The sequence below is a fragment of the Notothenia rossii genome (genome assembly GCF_949606895.1).
Source record: "Notothenia rossii genome assembly, chromosome: 3".
Taxonomy (NCBI): Eukaryota; Metazoa; Chordata; class Actinopteri; order Perciformes; family Nototheniidae; genus Notothenia; species Notothenia rossii.
In genome coordinates this window covers 75,997,278-76,017,286 of record NC_136901.1, presented here as the reverse complement: position 1 = coordinate 76,017,286, position 20,009 = coordinate 75,997,278, and the positions used below count along the sequence as shown (strand labels likewise).

The window sequence follows — 20,009 nt, the reverse complement described above, 5'->3', positions numbered from 1 at the left end:
AACAGCGTCCCTTAGAGTCTAAAAGTGGAACATAAATTACAGCACATACCACACTAAAGCTCTGATCTATGGTAGAAATAATTTTAAATTCGGAAAGTCTTTAAAAAAACTCCTTTTATGTGGTAAAACTGAAATATTTCGCCATTCAACATGTTATTTAATACCAGATTCTGAGTATAGTTTTTAGGAAAGAGAACATGTGTAAATTAAATAAAATGTTATGAGTTATGTAATAAAAGTTGTTTAGTGCGCACGTTCGAAGAAGAAAAAAACAAACACATATATAATCAATAAAATGGTTGTCTTCATGTACAAAAAATGTGCATGTTTAAAAGCGAAAAAACGTTTTAGTTACTCCTTACAATGATTCAGCGGTTTGAAGGTCTTATAAATCAATCATCTAAAAAACACTATCATGAAGATCCTGGCTCTACTTAAGAAATTGTAGAGCACTTTTCAAAATGCATGTGTAGCCAACTGCATCTCTATTTTCCAAGCGTGAGTATGTTTAACCTGCTCTTGTGACAATTTTTTTTCCTAATTTGTCGAACTAAAATAAATTGTATCTAAACAATGATTACGTTGCCAGTAAAATGCACGAACATCTAAAGGATGAAAGTGACTGATGCTGCATTACTTTCCTCAAAACACATTGAGATAGAATAAAGTGGATGTTACATTTAAAATGAAAGTCATTCAGGAGCATTTGCTTTCCGTAGAATAATGTTTGTAATGTTTAACAGATGCAGCATTTCGATCAGGTTTTGTAAGAAAACTATGCGGTCCGTGGTGCTGAAAATGAAACTAGAAACAAAAAGAGAATAAAGGAGCCAACAATACGAAGCTAGTATGTTTGACTAACCTCTAGAGGAGAGTCAGGTTCATCCAGGATGCTCTTTTCACTCTGTATCCGCTGCATTGTCCCTGTAGAACTGGGGTCCATTATCAGCACGTTCTGACCGGCTCTGCCGAACTTACAGTCACTCTTTCTGGAGTCAGTCGTCCTGCACACCTCGTAATTGTACACGTGTTGGAGAGTCCCTGTCCCCAAAGTGTCTGAGTAACGTGGAGGATAATATGGAATCACAGGGAGATTGGAGTGAAACATGATGCGAGACTGTCTCCACCTGTAGATCTTCACTGATATAATAACCACTAAACACGTGATGAAGAGGAAGGACACTACAGCCAGAGCCAGCACTAAGTAAAAAGTCAGGTTGTCATTGTACTCCTTGTCCTGTGTAAAGTCAGTGAACTCAGACAGCACTTCCGGGAAGCTGTCAGCCACCACCACGTTAACAATGACTGTAGCTGAACGAGAGGGCTGCCCGTTGTCCTCCACTATAACAGTCAGTCTTTGTTTCACAGCATCTTTATCAGTCACCTGGCGGATAGTCCTTATTTCTCCATTCTGTAAGCCCACTTCAAACAGCGCCCTGTCTGTGGCTTTCTGCAGTTTATAGGAGAGCCAGGCATTCTGTCCAGAGTCCACATCAACAGCCACCACTTTAGTGACCAGATAGCCCACATCTGCTGAACGAGGCACCATCTCAGCCACCAGAGAGCCACCAGTCTGGACTGGGTACAGGACCTGAGGAGGGTTGTCGTTCTGGTCCTGGATCAGTATTTTCACAGTCACATTGCTACTGAGTGGAGGAGAGCCTCCATCCTGAGCTTTGACTACGAAAACCAACTGTTTGATCTGCTCGTAATCAAATGAGCGCACTGCATGTATAACTCCGCTTTCTGCATTTATAGAAACATATTCAAAAACGGGAGACCCACCAATTTTAGTATCTTCCAGAATATAAGATATACGGGATTTTTCGTTTTCATCAGGATCTTCAGCTCCCATAGTGAGAACAGAAATACCTGGAGAGTTATTTTCTGCAATAAACGCATTGTAAACACTTTGTGAAAACACAGGAGGATTATCGTTAACATCAGAGATCTTTAAATTAAAGTTTTTTCTTGTCGAGAGAGGAGGCCTTCCTGCATCTGTCGCAACTACAGTGATATTATATTCTGAAACACTTTCACGATCCAATACCGTATCTGTTACCAAAGTGTAGTAATTTCTTAAATTAGATGTAATCTTAAAAACGGTATTTTGTTCTATTTTACATGTTACCTGTCCGTTGTCACCTGAATCAAGATCTTTCACATTTATAATGCCAATAGTTGTACCAGGAGGGGAGTCTTCTGACACAGGGCTAGTGAAGGACATGACACTAATCGTAGGGGAGTTGTCATTTACATCACCTACTTCAATTATTACTTTACTGGAATCTGTCAAACCTCCCTGATCTTTTGCATCTATTCTGAGCTCGTATTTTTTTTCTTTTTCATAATCAATTAACCCTGTTATAAGAACTACACCAGATTGTTCATTAACTGTAAACAAATTACTAAGACCACTGCTGATGTCGGAAAAATAATACGTTACAATACTATTTGACCCAAAATCTTGGTCACTGGCGTTAACAGTGGTAACGTAAGTATCTCTTGGAGCGTTTTCCGTTACTGTAGCTTTGTATACAGACTGATTAAATACAGGTGCATTATCATTCACATCAAGAACAGTAATATCTATATTTACTGTACCGGATCTCTGCGGAGATCCACCGTCAACAGCTATCAGCTTTAGAGAAAGATTAGGGTTGGTCTCCCTGTCTAATGGCTTCTGCAGCACCATCTCTGCGTATTTCTTTCCATCTGCATTAGAGGTTTGTTTCACTACAAAATACTCATTCTCGGACAAAACATATTCCTTTAATCCGTTGACACCAACATCTGGGTCTTCTGCACTCGTCAACGGAAAACGAGCGCCAGCACTGGCAATTTCGCTGATTTCAAAACGGATAGTATCTTTTTTGAAAGCGGGAGAATTATCATTTATGTCTGTTATTTCTACTGTAATTTGATGCAACTCCATCGGGTTTTCTAAAATCACCTCAAAGCTGAAGCTGCATGGCGTTTCGTCTCCACAAAGCTGCTCTCGGTCTATTCTCTCTTTCACGACTAGAATCCCTTTGTCTGTCTTCAGCTCGGTGTACTGGATGTTTTCTCCGGTGACGATACGGGCCCGCCCAGAACGGAGCCTCTTCAGATCCAAACCAAGGTCCTGTGCTACATTACCTATGAGGGAGCCTTTCTTCATCCCTTCTGGGATAGAATATCGGATTTGTCCGCTGACCACTTGAATTAGATACAGAAAGAAAAACAAGAGTTTCCACTTCTGTCCGCAGCCAAAGTGACATCTCACGCATCGCGAGTGTGGAGAGATTCCACACGCCATTGCAAAAATAAAAATAGGAAAATATACTCTGCAACGAAACAAACACGACCCGTATCCGTTAGTTTGTATTTATCCGAATTGAGATTGAAATGCTTGCTAGTGTGTTACCCTCAGATATCAGCCCACTAAGTGCACACCACCTCCTTTTCTCTCATAGGGAGGGGACTTTGTGATAATGTTTTGGAAAAACGTAGATTAACCAACAGCGTCGCTTAGAGTCCAACATCAGTAACACCGTGCAACATAGAATACATTCTGGAAATATTAAATTATTGATCAAATCTGAATGGTGCATACTCAAACTATGACAAAATCCGTAATCCAAGTAGCCTATTCCGTAAAATAAAATACATATTCATCTCAAATTAATTATTATCATGTATGCATTGGTTTGCAGATACATCTTTATAAACGAAAATATAAACATAATTACCAAACAAGTAACCCAAATGAACACAGCAAAGTACAACTTCAATCCTATTTAATTTTGGCGAAGCAATGGGACATATAAAACATGGGGCTTGGTAAAACTAATTGAGATTAAATAAGGAACACATTGATTGTTAGTAAAACATTTCATGTCCTGAGTAAACCACAACCACGATTTCAAACTTTTTAACAGACTACGGAGAGCAGCCTCAATGCAAACCATGTTTAAAAAATGACAAGACCAATCTAAAACAAAATGCGTCTAAAAAACGTTATCGATGTAAAACCAAAAACCAGCATATTAATAAGATGGAAAAAGTGGAAAGAATATTTTTGGAAAGTTCTGAATGTAAATAATGAAGCGGTATTCATATCAAACGAGAGAAGATATGCTGCCCATGTTGCTGAATATAGATGCAGCGCTTCACTGACAATGTCTATAAACACAGAAAGAGGGGAACCGTCACAGTAAGCTATTATTTGACTAACCTCTAGAGGAGAGTCAGGTTCATCCAGGATGCTCTTTTCACTCTGTATTCGCTGCATCGTCCCTGTAGAACTGGGGTCCATTATCAGCACGTTCTGACTACCGGCTCTGCCGAACTTACAGTCACTCTTTCTGGAGTCAGTCGTCCTGCACACCTCGTAGTTGTACACGTGTTGGAGAGTCCCTGTCCCCAAAGTGTCTGAGTAACGTGGTGGATAATATGGAATCACAGGGAGATTGGAGTGAAACATGATGCGAGACTGTCTCCACCTGTAGATCTTCACTGATATGATAACCACTAAACACGTGATGAAGAGGAAGGACACTACAGCCAGAGCCAGCACTAAGTAAAAAGTCAGGTTGTCATTGTACTCCTTGTCCTGTGTAAAGTCAGTGAACTCAGACAACACTTCCGGGAAGCTGTCCGCCACCACCACGTTAACAATGACTGTAGCTGAACGAGAGGGCTGCCCGTTGTCCTCCACTATAACAGACAGTCTTTGTTTCACAGCATCTTTATCAGTCACCTGGCGGATAGTCCTTATTTCTCCATTCTGTAAGCCCACTTCAAACAGCACCCTGTCTGTGGCTTTCTGCAGTTTATAGGAGAGCCAGGCATTCTGTCCAGAGTCCACATCAACAGCCACCACTTTAGTGACCAGATAACCCACATCTGCTGAACGAGGCACCATCTCAGCCACCAGAGAGCCACCAGTATGGACTGGGTACAGGACCTGAGGAGGGTTGTCGTTCTGGTCCTGGATCAGTATTTTCACAGTCACGTTGTTACTGAGTGGAGGAGAGCCTCCATCCTGAGCTTTGACTACCAGCTGAAGCACTTTAATTTGCTCATAATCAAAAGAACGAAGTGCACTAATAACTCCAGTTTCAGAGTTTAAAGACACATAAGTAGAAACTGGACTTCCACTGACTTGTGTTTCCTCTAAAAGATAAGAAATTCTGGCGTTTTGGTTCCAATCAGAGTCCCGTGCGCTGACAGCAAATATAGTCGCTCCAGGTAAATTGTTCTCTGTTATGTAAGCGGAGTAACTATTTTGATTAAATAATGGTGCGTTATCATTTACATCAGATATTTTAAGATGTAATTTTGTTGAACTAGAAAGTGGGGGAGAGCCCATGTCAGTGGCTGTTATTGTTATATTATACTCTGTGACAGATTCCCTATCAAAGTATTGATCTGAGATCAAATTGTAATAATTTGTTATAGAAGATTCTATCTTAAAGGGAAGTTTACCAACTATTGAACATTTTATTTGCCCGTTTTTTTCAGAGTCTGCATCTTTTATGTTTAAAACAGCAACCGTAGTACCAGGACGTGCGTCTTCAGACAATGGGCTGGAAAATGACATAATATTTATAACAGGGGCATTGTCGTTGACATCCAAAACATCTAATATAATTTTACTTGTTCCAATTAAGCCACCCTGATCCTTTGCCTCTACCCTCACTTCGTATTTTCTGTCTTTTTCATAATCTATCTGCCCAGACACAGAAACTATGCCGGTGTTTTCATGAATACTGAATACATTTGCTGCACTTCCTTTTGTTTTTGACAGACTGTAAGTAATATGTCCATTTGAACCACTGTCAGCATCTGTGGCATTCACTGAGAAAATGCTCGTGCCTTTCAATGTGTTTTCCATCAGAGATGCTTTATACACTGATTGGTCAAAAACCGGAATATTGTCGTTTGCATCTAACACAGTGACATCTATATTTACTGTACCGGATCTCTGGGGAGTTCCTCCGTCAACTGCGATCAGTTTTAAAGACAGATTGGGATGTAGCTCTCTGTCTAAAGGCTTCTGAAGCACCATTTCAACATATTTACTTCCATCTGGATTTGCATGTTGCTTCAAAATAAAATGATCGTTTGGAGATAAAATATAATCTTGCAACGCATTTTGCCCCACATCTAGATCCTCTGCGCTCTGCAGTGGAAACTGCACTCCAACTGCAGCAGATTCACTCATTTCAAAACAGATAGGCTTATCTTTATTTGGAAAGACGGGAGAATGATCATTGATATCTAAAACCTCAACAGTTACCCTGTGTAACTCGATAGGGTTTTCTAAAATCACCTCAAAGCTGAAGCTACACGGTGTTTCGTCTCCACAAAGCTGCTCTCGGTCTATTCTCTCTTTCACGACTAGAATCCCTTTGTCCGTCTTCAGCTCGGTGTAGTGGATGTTTTCTCCCGTCACGATACGGGCCCGCCCAGAACGGAGCCTCTTCAGATCCAAACCCAGATCCTGTGCTACATTACCGATGACAGAGCCTTTCTTCATCTCCTCTGGAATAGAATATCGAATCTGCGCTCCTACCATATTAACCGTGTGAAGCAGCAACATAAGCAGTCCTATTTGCCGTCGAAATCCATAACATAATGGCAGTCTTGCGCATATGAAGGTGAGAGATCCCCGCAATGCCATCACGGCAACACAGAATAAAAAAATCTTTAACCAGTGGACAAGAAAGTAAAACTAGTTTCGATGTATCCGTTTGCTGGTGGTTAATCACGTCCTCCACCTTTAAATGCAAGTCTGTGAGATGATGTTGTCTCTTTCGTGCCCTGAACCTCGACAAAACACCGAAAGCCTTCTCCACTCTATAGTCTGCTTAGGGGTGGACTGAATGACGACATTTAACAGGATATCATTTACTGACCAACAGCGTCCCTTAGAGTCTAAAAGCTGAACATAAATTACAGCACAAACCACACTAAAGCTCTGAAGCTGACAAACTGAACTAGAAATAATTTCAGAATGACTTAAAAAAAGATATACTTGTATGAGTTAAATTGAAATACTTTGCCATTCGAAATGTTATTTAATACCAGATTCTGAGTATATGTTTTAGGAAAGAGAACATGTGTACATAAATTAAAATGTAATGAGTAATGTAATAAAAGTTGTCTACAGTGCTCACAGTCGAAGAAGAAAAAACAAACACATATATATATATATATTTCATTGATATATCATCAATAAAAAGTTTATATTAATTTACAAAAAATATGCATGTTTAAAAACGAAACACGTTTGATTGACTCCCTAAAATGATTCAGCGGTTTGAAGGTCTTATAAATCCCTCACCTAAAGCACTATCATGAAAGTGGAGGATCCTGATTCTAATTAAGACATTGCAAAGCACTGTTCAAAATGCATGTGTTGCTAACGTAAACCACACTAACTGCATTTCTATTTTCCAAGCGTGAGTATGTTTTACCTGCTCTTGTGATGAAACAGTTTCCCAAATGTGTATAACTAAAATAAATGGTATCTAAACAATGATTACATAGCCAGTGCTCTGTGCACACATCTGAAGGCTGAACATTACTGATGCTGCATTACTTTCCTCACAACGCATTGAGACAGAATGCAGTAAATAACACATATCAAATGAAAATCATTCAGGAGCCATTTGCTTTCCACAGGCTTATCTTTGCAATGTTTAAAACACATAATTTCAATAAGGTTGTGTAAGAAAAATAAGCTGTCCGTGGTGCTGAAAAGGAAACTAGAAACACAAAGAGAACAAAGGCGCAAAAAATATGAAGCTATGTTTGACTCACCTCTAAAGGAGATTCAGGTATAACAGTCTTTCTATGGTGCTGAAAGTGAGGTGTTGTGTTCAACTGTTCTTTATCATTGCACAAAGTGTACGCAGAAACAAAAAGCAAAGCAATATTTTCCTAACTCACCTCTAGAGGAGAGTCAGGTTCATCCAGGATGCTCTTTTCACTCTGTATCCGCTGCATCGTCCCTGTAGAACTGGGGTCCATTATCAGCACATTCTGACTCTGGGCTGTGCCAAACTTACAGTCACTCTTTCTGGAGTCAGTCGTCCTGCACACCTCGTAATTGTACACGTGTTGGAGAGTCCCTGTCCCCAAAGTGTCTGAGTAACGTGGTGGATAATATGGAATCACAGGGAGATTGGAGTGAAACATGATGCGAGACTGTCTCCACCTGTAGATCTTCACTGATATAATAACCACTAAACACGTGATGAAGAGGAAGGACACTACAGCCAGAGCCAGCACTAAGTAAAAAGTCAGGTTGTCATTGTACTCCTTGTCCTGTGTAAAGTCAGTGAAGTCAGACAGCACTTCCGGGAAGCTGTCAGCCACCACCACGTTAACAATGACTGTAGCTGAACGAGAGGGCTGCCCGTTGTCCTCCACTATAACAGACAGTCTTTGTTTCACAGCATCTTTATCAGTCACCTGGCGGATAGTCCTTATTTCTCCATTCTGTAAGCCCACTTCAAACAGCGCCCTGTCTGTGGCTTTCTGCAGTTTATAGGAGAGCCAGGCATTCTGTCCAGAGTCCACATCAACAGCCACCACTTTAGTGACCAGATAGCCCACATCTGCTGAACGAGGCACCATCTCAGCCACCAGAGAGCCACCAGTCTGGACTGGGTACAGGACCTGAGGAGGGTTGTCGTTCTGGTCCTGGATCAGTATTTTAACTGTGGCCACTGAACTCAGAGGAGGGGATCCAGCATCGCGAGCAGTTACGTTAAATTCAAACCACTTGATCTTCTCATAATCAAAAGACCTCACTGCATGAATGACACCATTTTCTGAATTGACTGACACTAAGGAAGTCACAGCTGCCCCATTAATCTCTTTCTCCTCCAGAAAGTAAGAAACTCGAGCGTTTTGACCCCAGTCTGAATCACTAGCACTCAGAGTGAACACAGAAAACCCTGGAGTGTTATTCTCCGGTACAGTCTTACTATATTCTGATTGGTCAAATCTGGGTGGGCTGTCATTCACGTCAGAAACTTTTACATTTATATTTTTACTGCTGGTCAGAGGCGGGGAGCCTTGGTCAGAGACGGTGATGGTGATATTGTACTCAGGAATACTTTCTCTGTCTAAGTAATCTTTGGTTACTATAGTATAATATCCTGTTAATGAGGACTCAATTTTGAAAGGTATGTCAGAGTTGATTGAGCACTTTACAACACCGTTACCATCAGAGTCTTCATCATCAACATTAATAACAGCTATAGTTGTACCTGGAGGAGAATCCTCAGATATAGAGTTAGAAAATGACATCAGCTGTATTGTAGGGACATTGTCATTCTCGTCCATCATTTGAATAACAACTTTGCACGTATCTGAATGTCCCCCGTGGTCACTAGCCTTAACGTTTAATTGAAAGGTCTTAGATTTTTCAAAATCCAGATTACCTGCAACTTTAATTTCTCCAGTTATAACATTTACTTCAAACATATTTTTTGCTTCTTTTGCAACGTGAGATATGGAAAATGTAACTTCACCATAAACTCCTTTATCTGCATCAGTTGCACTCACACTGGTTACCACTGTTCCTGTAGGAGAGTTTTCCTTGACTTCTGCTTTATAAACAGGCTGGCTGCACACTGGCGCATTATCGTTAGCATCCAGCACAGTGATGTGAATGCGCACTGTCCCTGATCTGTGCGGCTCCCCTCCATCTGAAGCAACCAGCACGAGATTGTGGGTCTCCTCTTTCTCCCGGTCTAACGGGGTTTGTAAAACCATTTCGATGAATTTTACTCCATCAGGCTGGATCTGCACTTCCAATTTGAAATGATCTGAGGGTTTAAGCATGTATTTTTGAATGTCATTAATTCCAACATCAGGGTCGTCTGCACTCTCTACTGAAAAGCGAGTCCCTGATGTAACACTTTCAACGATATTTAAATTGATTTCGTTCTTAGGAAAAGACGGGCTGTTATCATTTATATCTATCACCTCCACTGTTACACGGTAAAGCTGGATTGGGTTTTCTAAAATGAGCTCGAAACTGAAGCTACAGGGCGTCGTCTTTCCACACAGCTCTTCTCGGTCGATCCGCTCTTTAATAACAAGGCTGCCTTTATCTCGGTTTAAATCAACGTACTTTCGGCTTCCTTTTGTAATAATACGAGCTTTACCTGATATGAGCCTCGTCACATCCAAACCTAAATCTCTAGCGATGTTTCCAACAACAGAGCCTTCTGCCTGCTCCTCCGGTACGGAGTACCGAGCCTGTCCAGCTACTGAGCTCAGCTCGAAAAGACAAAGAGTCACAAACAGTGCTTGCCATCGGCCTCTCCGCGCGGTTATCCACAAACAAGCCATCATAAATCCAGAGGTCGGACGCAGAAATCCCTTTCAATGCAAATCTGATGTAAATAAATCCATAAATTGAAAAACTATGTTTTCAGCAGGAAATGCTCACGAAGAAATGCTGCTCTTTAAATCCTCACAGGACACATGTCTTCTCTCTAAGCTGTAAAACACAGAATGGTGATAAAGGGGTGGACCACGGCACTGCTTATTTGGACAGTAAGTCAGTGATGTATCAACAGCGGCGCTCAGAGCCCATCCACGGTAATGTTTATGGTGGTTTAAATATAAGGAACACTTTTAATATACAAGCGTTTGGGTGCATATCGATGTATAATGGGATGGCTTCTGACTTTAGACCTCAACAACACAGACATATTAATAGCCACAATAACAGAACTAATGATAATTCCAACAACCTAACTGTTCAGGGCAATTTAGTTTGGGAAATGCTGAGAGACGCTCCCAATGTTGCTGTTATTATTATTATTATTATTATTATTATTATTATTATTATTATTATTATTATTATTATTATTATTATTATTATTATTATTATTATTATTATTATTATAGGCAATTGATTCGTATAAAAGGTGACATTTAAGGAAGTTGAAGCTCTTCGGAACAGAAGGCTTTTTCACTAAAAGAGGAGCTGTCCAACATATGGTGATGAAACTGACCGCTTGCACTTGTTCTCAGAAATAAACTGTAACCAAATACTATTTATCCAAAGAAACAATATTCAAGAAGTAAATACTTTGCAAATTGCACCTCACCTCCAGAGGAGAGTCAGGTTCATCCAGGATGCTCTTTTCACTCTGTATCCGCTGCATCGTCCCTGTAGAACTGGGGTCCATTATCAGCACGTTCTGACTACCTGCTCCGCCGAACTTACAGTCACTCTTTCTGGAGTCAGTCGTCCTGCACACCTCATAGTTGTACACGTGTTGGAGAGTCCCTGTCCCCAAAGTGTCTGAGTAACGTGGTGGATAATAAGGAATCACAGGGAGATTGGAGTGAAACATGATGCGAGACTGTCTCCACCTGTAGATCTTCACTGATATGATAACCACTAAACACGTGATGAAGAGGAAGGACACTACAGCCAGAGCCAGCACTAAGTAAAAAGTCAGGTTGTCATTGTACTCCTTGTCCTGTGTAAAGTCAGTGAACTCAGACAGCACTTCCGGGAAGCTGTCAGCCACCACCACGTTAACAATGACTGTAGCTGAACGAGAGGGCTGCCCGTTGTCCTCCACTATAACAGACAGTCTCTGTTTCACAGCATCTTTATCAGTCACCTGGCGGATAGTCCTTATTTCTCCATTCTGTAAGCCCACTTCAAACAGCGCCCTGTCTGTGGCTTTCTGCAGTTTATAGGAGAGCCAGGCATTCTGTCCAGAGTCCACATCAACAGCCACCACTTTAGTGACCAGATAGCCCACATCTGCTGAGCGAGGCACCATCTCAGCCACCAGAGAGCCACCAGTCTGGACTGGGTACAGGACCTGAGGAGGGTTGTCGTTCTGATCCTGGATCAGTATTTTAACTGTGGCCACTGAACTCAGAGGAGGGGATCCAGCATCGCGAGCAGTTACGTTAAATTCAAACCACTTGATCTTCTCATAATCAAAAGACTTCACTGCATGAATGACACCAGTTTCTGAATTGACTGACACTAAGGAAGTCACAGCCGCCCCATTAATTTCTTTCTCCTCCACAAAGTAAGAAACTCGAGCGTTTTGACCCCAGTCTGAATCACTAGCACTCAGAGTGAACACAGAAAACCCCGGAGAGTTATTTTCCGGTATATTCTTACTATATTCTGATTTGTCAAATCTGGGCGGGCTGTCATTCACGTCAGAAATCTTTACATTTATGTTTTTACTGCTGGTCAGAGGTGGGGAGCCTTGGTCAGAGACGGTGATGGTGATATTGTACTCAGGAATACTTTCTCTGTCTAAGAAGTCTTCGGTTACTATAGTATAATATCCTGTTAATGAAGACTCGATTTTGAAAGGTATATCAGAGTTGATGGAGCACTTTACAACACCGTTACCATCAGAGTCTTCATCATCCACATTAATAACAGCTATAGTTGTACCTGGAGGAGAATCCTCAGATATAGAGTTAGAAAATGACATCAGCTGAATTGTAGGGACGTTGTCATTCTCGTCAATAATTTGAATAACAACTTTGCACGTATCTGAATGTCCCCCGTGATCACTAGCCTTAACGTTTAATTGAAAGGTCTTGGATTTTTCAAAATCCAGATTACCTGCAACTTTAATTTCTCCGGTTTTGATGTTTACTTCAAAAATATTTTTCACCTCTCTGGCAACATTAGCTATGGAATAAGATACTTCACCATTGACTCCTTTATCTGCATCAGTTGCACTCACACTGGTTACCACTGTTCCTGTAGGAGAGTTTTCCTTGACTTCTGCTTTATAAACAGGCTGGCTGCACACTGGCGCATTATCGTTAGCATCCAGCACAGTGATGTGAATGCGCACTGTCCCTGATCTGTGCGGCTCCCCTCCATCTGAAGCAATCAGCACGAGATCGTGAATCTCCTCTTTCTCCCGGTCTAACGGGGTTTGTAAAACCATTTCGATGAATTTTCCTCCATCAGGCTGGATCTGCACTTCCAATTTGAAATGATCTGAAGGTTTTAGCACGTATTTTTGAATGTCATTAATTCCAACATCAGGGTCGTCTGCACTCTCAAGTGAGAAGCGAGTCCCTGATGTAACACTTTCAACGATATTTAAATGTATTTCCCCCTTTGGAAACGACGGACTGTTATCATTTATGTCTATCACCTCCACTGTTACACGGTAAAGCTGGATTGGATTTTCTAAAATGAGCTCGAAACTGAATCTACAGGGCGTCGTCTTTCCACACAGCTCTTCTCGGTCGATCCGCTCTTTAATAACAAGGCTGCCTTTATCTTGGTTTAAATCTACGTACTTTCGGCTTCCTTTTGTAATTATACGAGCTTTACCTGATATGAGTCTCGTCACATCCAAACCTAAATCTCTAGCGATGTTTCCAACAAAAGATCCTTCTGCCTGCTCCTCCGGTACGGAGTACCGAGCCTGTCCAGCTACTGAGCTCAGCTCGAAAAGACAAAGAGTCACAAACAGTGCTTGCCATCTGCCTCTGCGCACGGTTATCCACAAACAAGCCATTATAAATCCAGAGGTCGGAAGCAGAAATCCCTTTCAAAGCAAAACTGATGTAAATAAATCCATAAATTGAAAAACGATGTTTTCAGCAGGAAATGCTCACGAAGAAATGCTGCTCTTTAAATCCTCACAGGACACATCGTCTTCTCTCTAAGCTGTAAAACACAGAATGGTGATAAAGGGGTGGACCACGGCACTGCTTATTTGGACAGTAAGTCAGTGATGTATCAAGAGCGGCGCTCACAGCCCATCCACGGTAATGTTTATGGTGGTTTAAATACAAGGAACACTTTTAATATACAAGCGTTTGGATGCATATCGATGTATAATGGGATGTCTTCTGACTTTAGACCTCAATAACACAAACATATTAATAACAACAACAACAACAACACAACGAATGATAATTCCAACAACCTAACTGGTAAGGGCGATTTATTTTTGGAAATGCTGAGAGACGTTCCCAATGTTGCTGTTATTATTATTATTATTATTTTATTTTTTTTGTATTATTATTAATTATTATTATTATTATTATTATTATTATTATTATATTGGCAATTGATTCTTATTAAATGTGACATTTAAGGAAGTTGAAGGTCTTCAGAATAGAAAGCTTTTTCACTAAAAGAGGAGATGTCCAACATATGGTGATGAAAGTGACCGCTTGCACTTGTTCTCAGAAATAAACTGTAACCAAATACTATTTATCCAAAGAAACAATACTCAAGAAGTAAATACTTTGCAAATTGCACCTCACCTCCAGAGGAGAGTCAGGTTCATCCAGGATGCTCTTTTCACTCTGTATCCGCTGCATCGTCCCTGTAGAACTGGGGTCCATTATCAGCACGTTCTGACTACCTGTTTCGCCAAACTTACAGTCACTCTTTCTGGAGTCAGTCGTCCTGCGCACCTCGTAATTGTACACGTGTTGGAGAGTCCCTGTCCCCAAAGTGTCTGAGTAACGTGGAGGATAATATGGAATCACAGGGAGATTGGAGTGAAACATGATGCGAGACTGTCTCCACCTGTAGATCTTCACTGATATAATAACCACTAAACACGTGATGAAGAGGAAGGACACTACAGCCAGAGCCAGCACTAAGTAAAAACTCAGGTTGTCATTGTACTCCTTGTCCTGTGTAAAGTCAGTGAACTCAGACAGCACTTCCGGGAAGCTGTCCGCCACCATCACGTTAACTATGACTGTAGCTGAACGAGAGGGCTGCCCGTTGTCCTCCACTATAACAGACAGTCTTTGTTTCACAGCATCTTTATCAGTCACCTGGCGGATAGTCCTTATTTCTCCATTCTGTAAGCCCACTTCAAACAGCGCCCTGTCTGTGGCTTTCTGCAGTTTATAGGAGAGCCAGGCATTCTGTCCAGAGTCCACATCAACAGCCACCACTTTAGTGACCAGATAGCCCACATCTGCTGAACGAGGCACCATCTCAGCCACCAGAGAGCCACCAGTCTGGACTGGGTACAGGACCTGAGGAGGGTTGTCGTTCTGGTCCTGGATCAGTATTTTCACATTCACGTTGCTACTCAGTGGAGGAGAGCCTCCATCCTGAGCTTTGACTACCAGCTGAAGTTCTTTAATTTGCTCATAATCAAAAGAACGAACTGCACTTAAAACTCCAGTTTCAGAGTTTAAAGACACAAAACTAGAAACTGGACTTCCACTGACTTCTGTTTCCTCTAAAAGATAAGAGATTCTGGCGTTTTGGTTCCAATCAGAGTCCCGTGCGCTGACAGCAAATATAGTCGCTCCAGGTGAATTGTTCTCTGTTATATAAGCGGAATAGCTATTTGTATTAAATAAAGGTGCGTTATCATTTACATCAGATATTTTAAGATGTAATTTTGTTGAGCTAGAAAGTGGGGGAGAGCCCATGTCAGTGGCTGTTATTGTTATATTATACTCTGAGACAGATTCTCTATCAAAGTGTTGATCTGAGATCAAATTGTAATAATTAGTTAGAGAAGATTCTATCTTAAAGGGAAGTTTACCATCTATCGAACATTTTATTTGCCCTTTTTTTTCAGCGTCTGCATCTTTTATGTTTAAAACAGCAACCGTAGTACCAGGAAGTGCGTCTTCAGATAATGGGCTGGAAAATGACATGATATTTATAACTGGTGCATTGTCGTTGACATCCAAAACATCAAATATAATTTTACTTGTTCCTGTCAAACCACCCTGATCCTTTGCCTCTACCCTCACTTCGTATTTTCTGTCTTTTTCATAATCTATCTGCCCAGACACAGAAACTATGCCGGTGATTTCATCAACACTGAATACATTTGCTGCACTTCCTTTTGTTTTTGACAAACTGTAAGTAATATGTCCATTTGAACCACTGTCCGCGTCTGTGGCATTCACTGTAACGATGCTCGTTCCTTTCAATGTGTTTTCCATCAGAGATGCTTTATACACTGATTGGTTAAATATTGGAGCATTGTCATTGGCATCTAACACAGTGACATCTATATTTACTGTACCGGATCTCTGGGGAGTTCCTCCGTCAACTGCGATCAGTTTTAAAGACAGATGGGGATGTAGCTCTCTGTCTAAAGGCTTCTGAAGCACCATTTCAACATATTTACTTCCATCTGGATTTGCATGTTGCTTCAAAATAAAATTATCGTTTGGTGATAAAATATAATCTTGCAACGCATTTTGCCCCACATCTAGATCCTCTGCGCTCTGCAGTGGAAACTGTACTCCGATTGCAGCCGATTCACTAATTTCGAGTTTGATATGCTTATCTTTATTTGGAAAGACGGGAGCGTGATCATTGATATCCAAAACATCAACAGTTACCCTGTGTAACTCGATAGGGTTTTCTAAAATCACCTCAAAGCTGAAGCTACACGGCGTTTCGTCTCCACAAAGCTGCTCTCGGTCTATTCTCTCTTTCACGACTAGAATCCCTTTGTCCGTCTTCAGCTCGGTGTAGTGGATGTTTTCTCCGGTCACGATACGTGCCCGCCCAGAACGAAGCCTCTTCAGATCCAAACCCAGATCCTGTGCTACATTACCGATGACAGAGCCTTTCTTCATCTCCTCTGGAATAGAATAACGAATCTGCGCTCCTACCATATTAACCGTGTGAAGCAGCAACATAAGCGGTCCTATTTGCCGTCGAAATCCATAAAACAATGGAAGTCTTGCGCATATGAAGGTGAGAGATCCCCGCAATGCCATCACGGCAACACAGAATTAAAAAATCTGTAACCAGTGGATAAGACGGTAAAACTAGTTTCGATATATCCGTTTGCTGATGGTTCCCGTCCTCCACCTTTAAATGCAAGTCTGTGAGACGATGTTGTCTCTTTCTTGCCCTAAACCTCGACAAAACACAGAGAGCCTGCTCCACTGTATAGTCTGCTTAGGGGTGGACTGAATGACGACATTTAACAGGATATCATTTACTGACCAACAGCGTCCCTTAGAGTCTAAAAGCTGAACATCAATTACAGCACAGACCACACTAAAACTCTGAAGCTGACCAACTGAACTAGAAATAATTTCAGAATGACTTTAAAAAGGATATACTTGTATGAGTTAAATTGAAATACTTTGCCATTCGACATGTTATTTAATACCAGATTCTGAGTATATGTTTTAGGAAAGAGAACATGTGTACATAACATAAAATGTAATGAGTAATGTAATAAAAGTTGTCTACAGTGCTCACGGTCGAAGAAGAAAAAACAAACACACACATATATATATATATATATATATATATATATATTTCATTGATATATAATCAATAAAAAGTTTATATTCATTTACAAAAAATATGCATGTTTAAAAACGAAACACGTTTGATTGACTCCCTAAAATGATTCAGCGGTTGGAAGGTCTTATAAATCCCTCACCTAAAGCACTATCATGAAAGTGGAGGATCCTGATTCTACTTAAGACATTGCACAGCACTGTTCAAAATGCATGTGTTGCTAACGTAAACCACACTAACTGCATCTCTATTTTCCAAGCGTGAGTATGTTTTACCTGCTCTTGTGACGAAACAGTTTCCCAAATTTGTATAACAAAAATAAATGGTATCTAAACAATGATTACATAGCCAGTGCACTGTGCACACATCTGAAGGCTGAACATTACTGATGCTGCATTACTTTCCTCACAACACATTGAGACAGAATGCAGTAAATAACACATATCAAATGAAAATCATTCAGGAGCCATTTGCTTTCCACAGGCTTATCTTTGCAAGGTTTAAAACACATCATTTCAATAAGGTTGTGTAAGAAAAATAAGCTGTCCGTGGTGCTGAAAAGGAAACTAGAAACACAAAGAGACACCATCTCAGCCACCAGAGAGCCACCAGTCTGGACTGGGTACAGGACCTGAGGAGGGTTGTCGTTCTGGTCCTGGATCAGTATTTTCACAGTCACATTGCTACTTAGTGGAGGAGAGCCTCCATCCTGCGCTTTGATCATGACAACCAACTGTTTGATCTGCTCGTAATCAAATGAGCGCACTGCATGTATAACTCCGCTTTCTGCATTTATAGAAACATATTCAGAAACAGGGGACCCACCGATTTGAGTATTTTCCAGAATATAAGATATACGGGAGTTTTGGTTTTCATCAGGATCTTCAGCTCTCACAGTGAGAACAGAAATACCTGGGGAGTTATTCTCTGCAATAAACGCATTGTAAACACTTTGTGAAAACGCAGGAGCATTATCGTTCACATCAGAGATCTTTAGATTAAAGTGTTTTCTTGTTGAGAGAGGAGGCCTTCCTGCATCTGTCGCAACTACAGTGATATTATATTCTGAAACACTTTCACGATCCAATACAGTATCTGTTACCAAAGTGTAGTAATTTCTTAAATTAGATTTAATCTTGAAAGATGCATTTTGTTCTATTTTACATGTTACCTTTCCGTTTTCACCTGAATCAAGATCTTTCACATTTATAATTCCAATAGTTGTACCAGGAGGAGAGTCTTCTGACACAGGACTAGTGAATGACATGACATTTAATACAGGTGAGTTATCATTCACATCAATCACCTCAACTATGACCTTACTTGTGTATGTTAAAGCTCCTTGATCTGTTGCTTCAATGCGTATTTCATACTTTTTTGCTTTTTCATAGTCAACCTGCCTTGACAGAAATATCACACCCGTTGTTTTGCTAATTTCAAATATGATATCTATACTGCCTTGCATTTTGGAAATAGAATAATAAATCAAACCATTTGATCCGCTATCTGCGTCAGTGGCATTAACCGTGATGATATATGTACCTCCGGGGGAGTTTTCCACTACATTGGCCTTATAAACTGTTTGATTGAAAACAGGAGAATTATCGTTATGATCCAAGACAGTGATATCTATAATTACCGTACCCAATTTATGTGGCATCCCACCGTCAAATGCTATCAGCTTTAGGGACAAACTTGGATATTGCTCTCTATCCAGTGGTTTCTCAAGAACCATCTCAGCATATTTTCTTCCGTCAGTATTTGAATATTTTTTTTAAATAACATTTTCATTTGTAGATAAATGATAGTCCTGCAGTGCATTAACTCCGACATCAGGATCATTGGCTGTTGGCAAAACAAAACGTGCTCCAGGTACGGCTGATTCTCCAATCGTTAATTGCATGTCATGCTGATGAAAAGAAGGTGAATTATTATTAATGTCCAATACTTCGATCGTCACGTGATGCAGTTCCATCGGGTTTTCCAAAATCAAATCAAAGCTGAAGCTACAGGGTGTTACCTCCTAACAAAGCTGCTCTCGGTCTATCCTCTCATTTACTACCAGCGTCCCTTTGTCTGTCTTCAGCTCGGTGTACTGGATGCTTTCTCCTGTCACGACACGTGCCCGACCAGAAAGGAGCCTCTGCGCAGATATTCCGAGGTCCAATGCGACATTACCAATAAGGGATCCCTTCTTCATTTTCTCTGGGATTGAATAACGTATTTGACCGCCGGCAATATGACTGAGAAAAACAATAAACAGAATGCCTCGCGACGTCAGTCCGTAACCCAAACGCCATCTTAGTGTCCAGTCGTCATATTCTCCGAAATCCATGTTATCAAATAATGTATGGGAAATAATACCTGTTGAAGCTATATATCTCTTTATATTATTTACTAGTTTAACATTTATTTTCTTGCTGTTTTATAGTGTTTATTGTAAATGTATTCTTAGTTAGTCTCATAAGTTAAAGTCGTTTCTATGCTTTTATTTTGAAGGCATGTTTTGGGCACTGGGTGATTAGAGCACCTGGTGTAATTGTATATATTGGAGACAGGTGGAAGTGGAAGCCAGAGCACTAGTAGGCAAACGTTTTTTTTTTACCAGGGTGTTTCGAGCCACAGGGTTTTCCAACCACAGGAAAGGAAAGCCATAGGAAAGGCTTAAGGAACAAACCATAGGAAACCTGTTCATTGTCAATGATATTGGATCATAATAAAT

The 20,009-nt window shown here is 40.7% G+C and overlaps 4 protein-coding genes across 9 annotated transcripts in view; all 4 read right to left on the bottom strand.

Annotated features, from left to right (window-relative positions):
• Positions 1–20,009, bottom strand: part of LOC307031498 (protocadherin gamma-C5-like) — a 199,205-nt gene that overhangs the window by 132,795 nt on the left and 46,401 nt on the right. The gene's annotated exons all lie outside the window — the stretch shown is intronic.
• Positions 845–13,624, bottom strand: LOC307034552 (uncharacterized protein; the record flags this gene model as incomplete). Its single annotated transcript, XM_079673378.1, has 5 exons — positions 11,105–13,624; positions 6,284–6,555; positions 4,217–5,062; positions 4,107–4,164; positions 845–3,198 (listed from the first exon to the last, which is right to left on the bottom strand). The coding sequence occupies exons 1-5, from the start codon at positions 13,539–13,541 to the stop codon at positions 845–847; spliced, it is 5,967 nt and encodes a 1,988-aa protein (XP_079529504.1). The 5' UTR covers positions 13,542–13,624.
• LOC307031508 (protocadherin gamma-A4-like) lies at positions 7,930–10,499 on the bottom strand (the record flags this gene model as incomplete). The annotated part of the gene is made up of 1 exon (XM_079668697.1): positions 7,930–10,499. Exon 1 carries the CDS (start codon positions 10,357–10,359, stop codon positions 7,930–7,932), a length of 2,430 nt encoding a protein of 809 aa, XP_079524823.1. The 5' UTR covers positions 10,360–10,499.
• Positions 10,481–19,393, bottom strand: LOC307034551 (protocadherin gamma-A10-like; the record flags this gene model as incomplete). Its single annotated transcript, XM_079673377.1, has 6 exons — positions 17,886–19,393; positions 14,299–14,997; positions 13,355–13,469; positions 12,716–13,012; positions 11,124–12,451; positions 10,481–10,507 (listed from the first exon to the last, which is right to left on the bottom strand). Exons 1-6 carry the CDS (start codon positions 19,020–19,022, stop codon positions 10,481–10,483), a joined length of 3,603 nt encoding a protein of 1,200 aa, XP_079529503.1. The 5' UTR covers positions 19,023–19,393.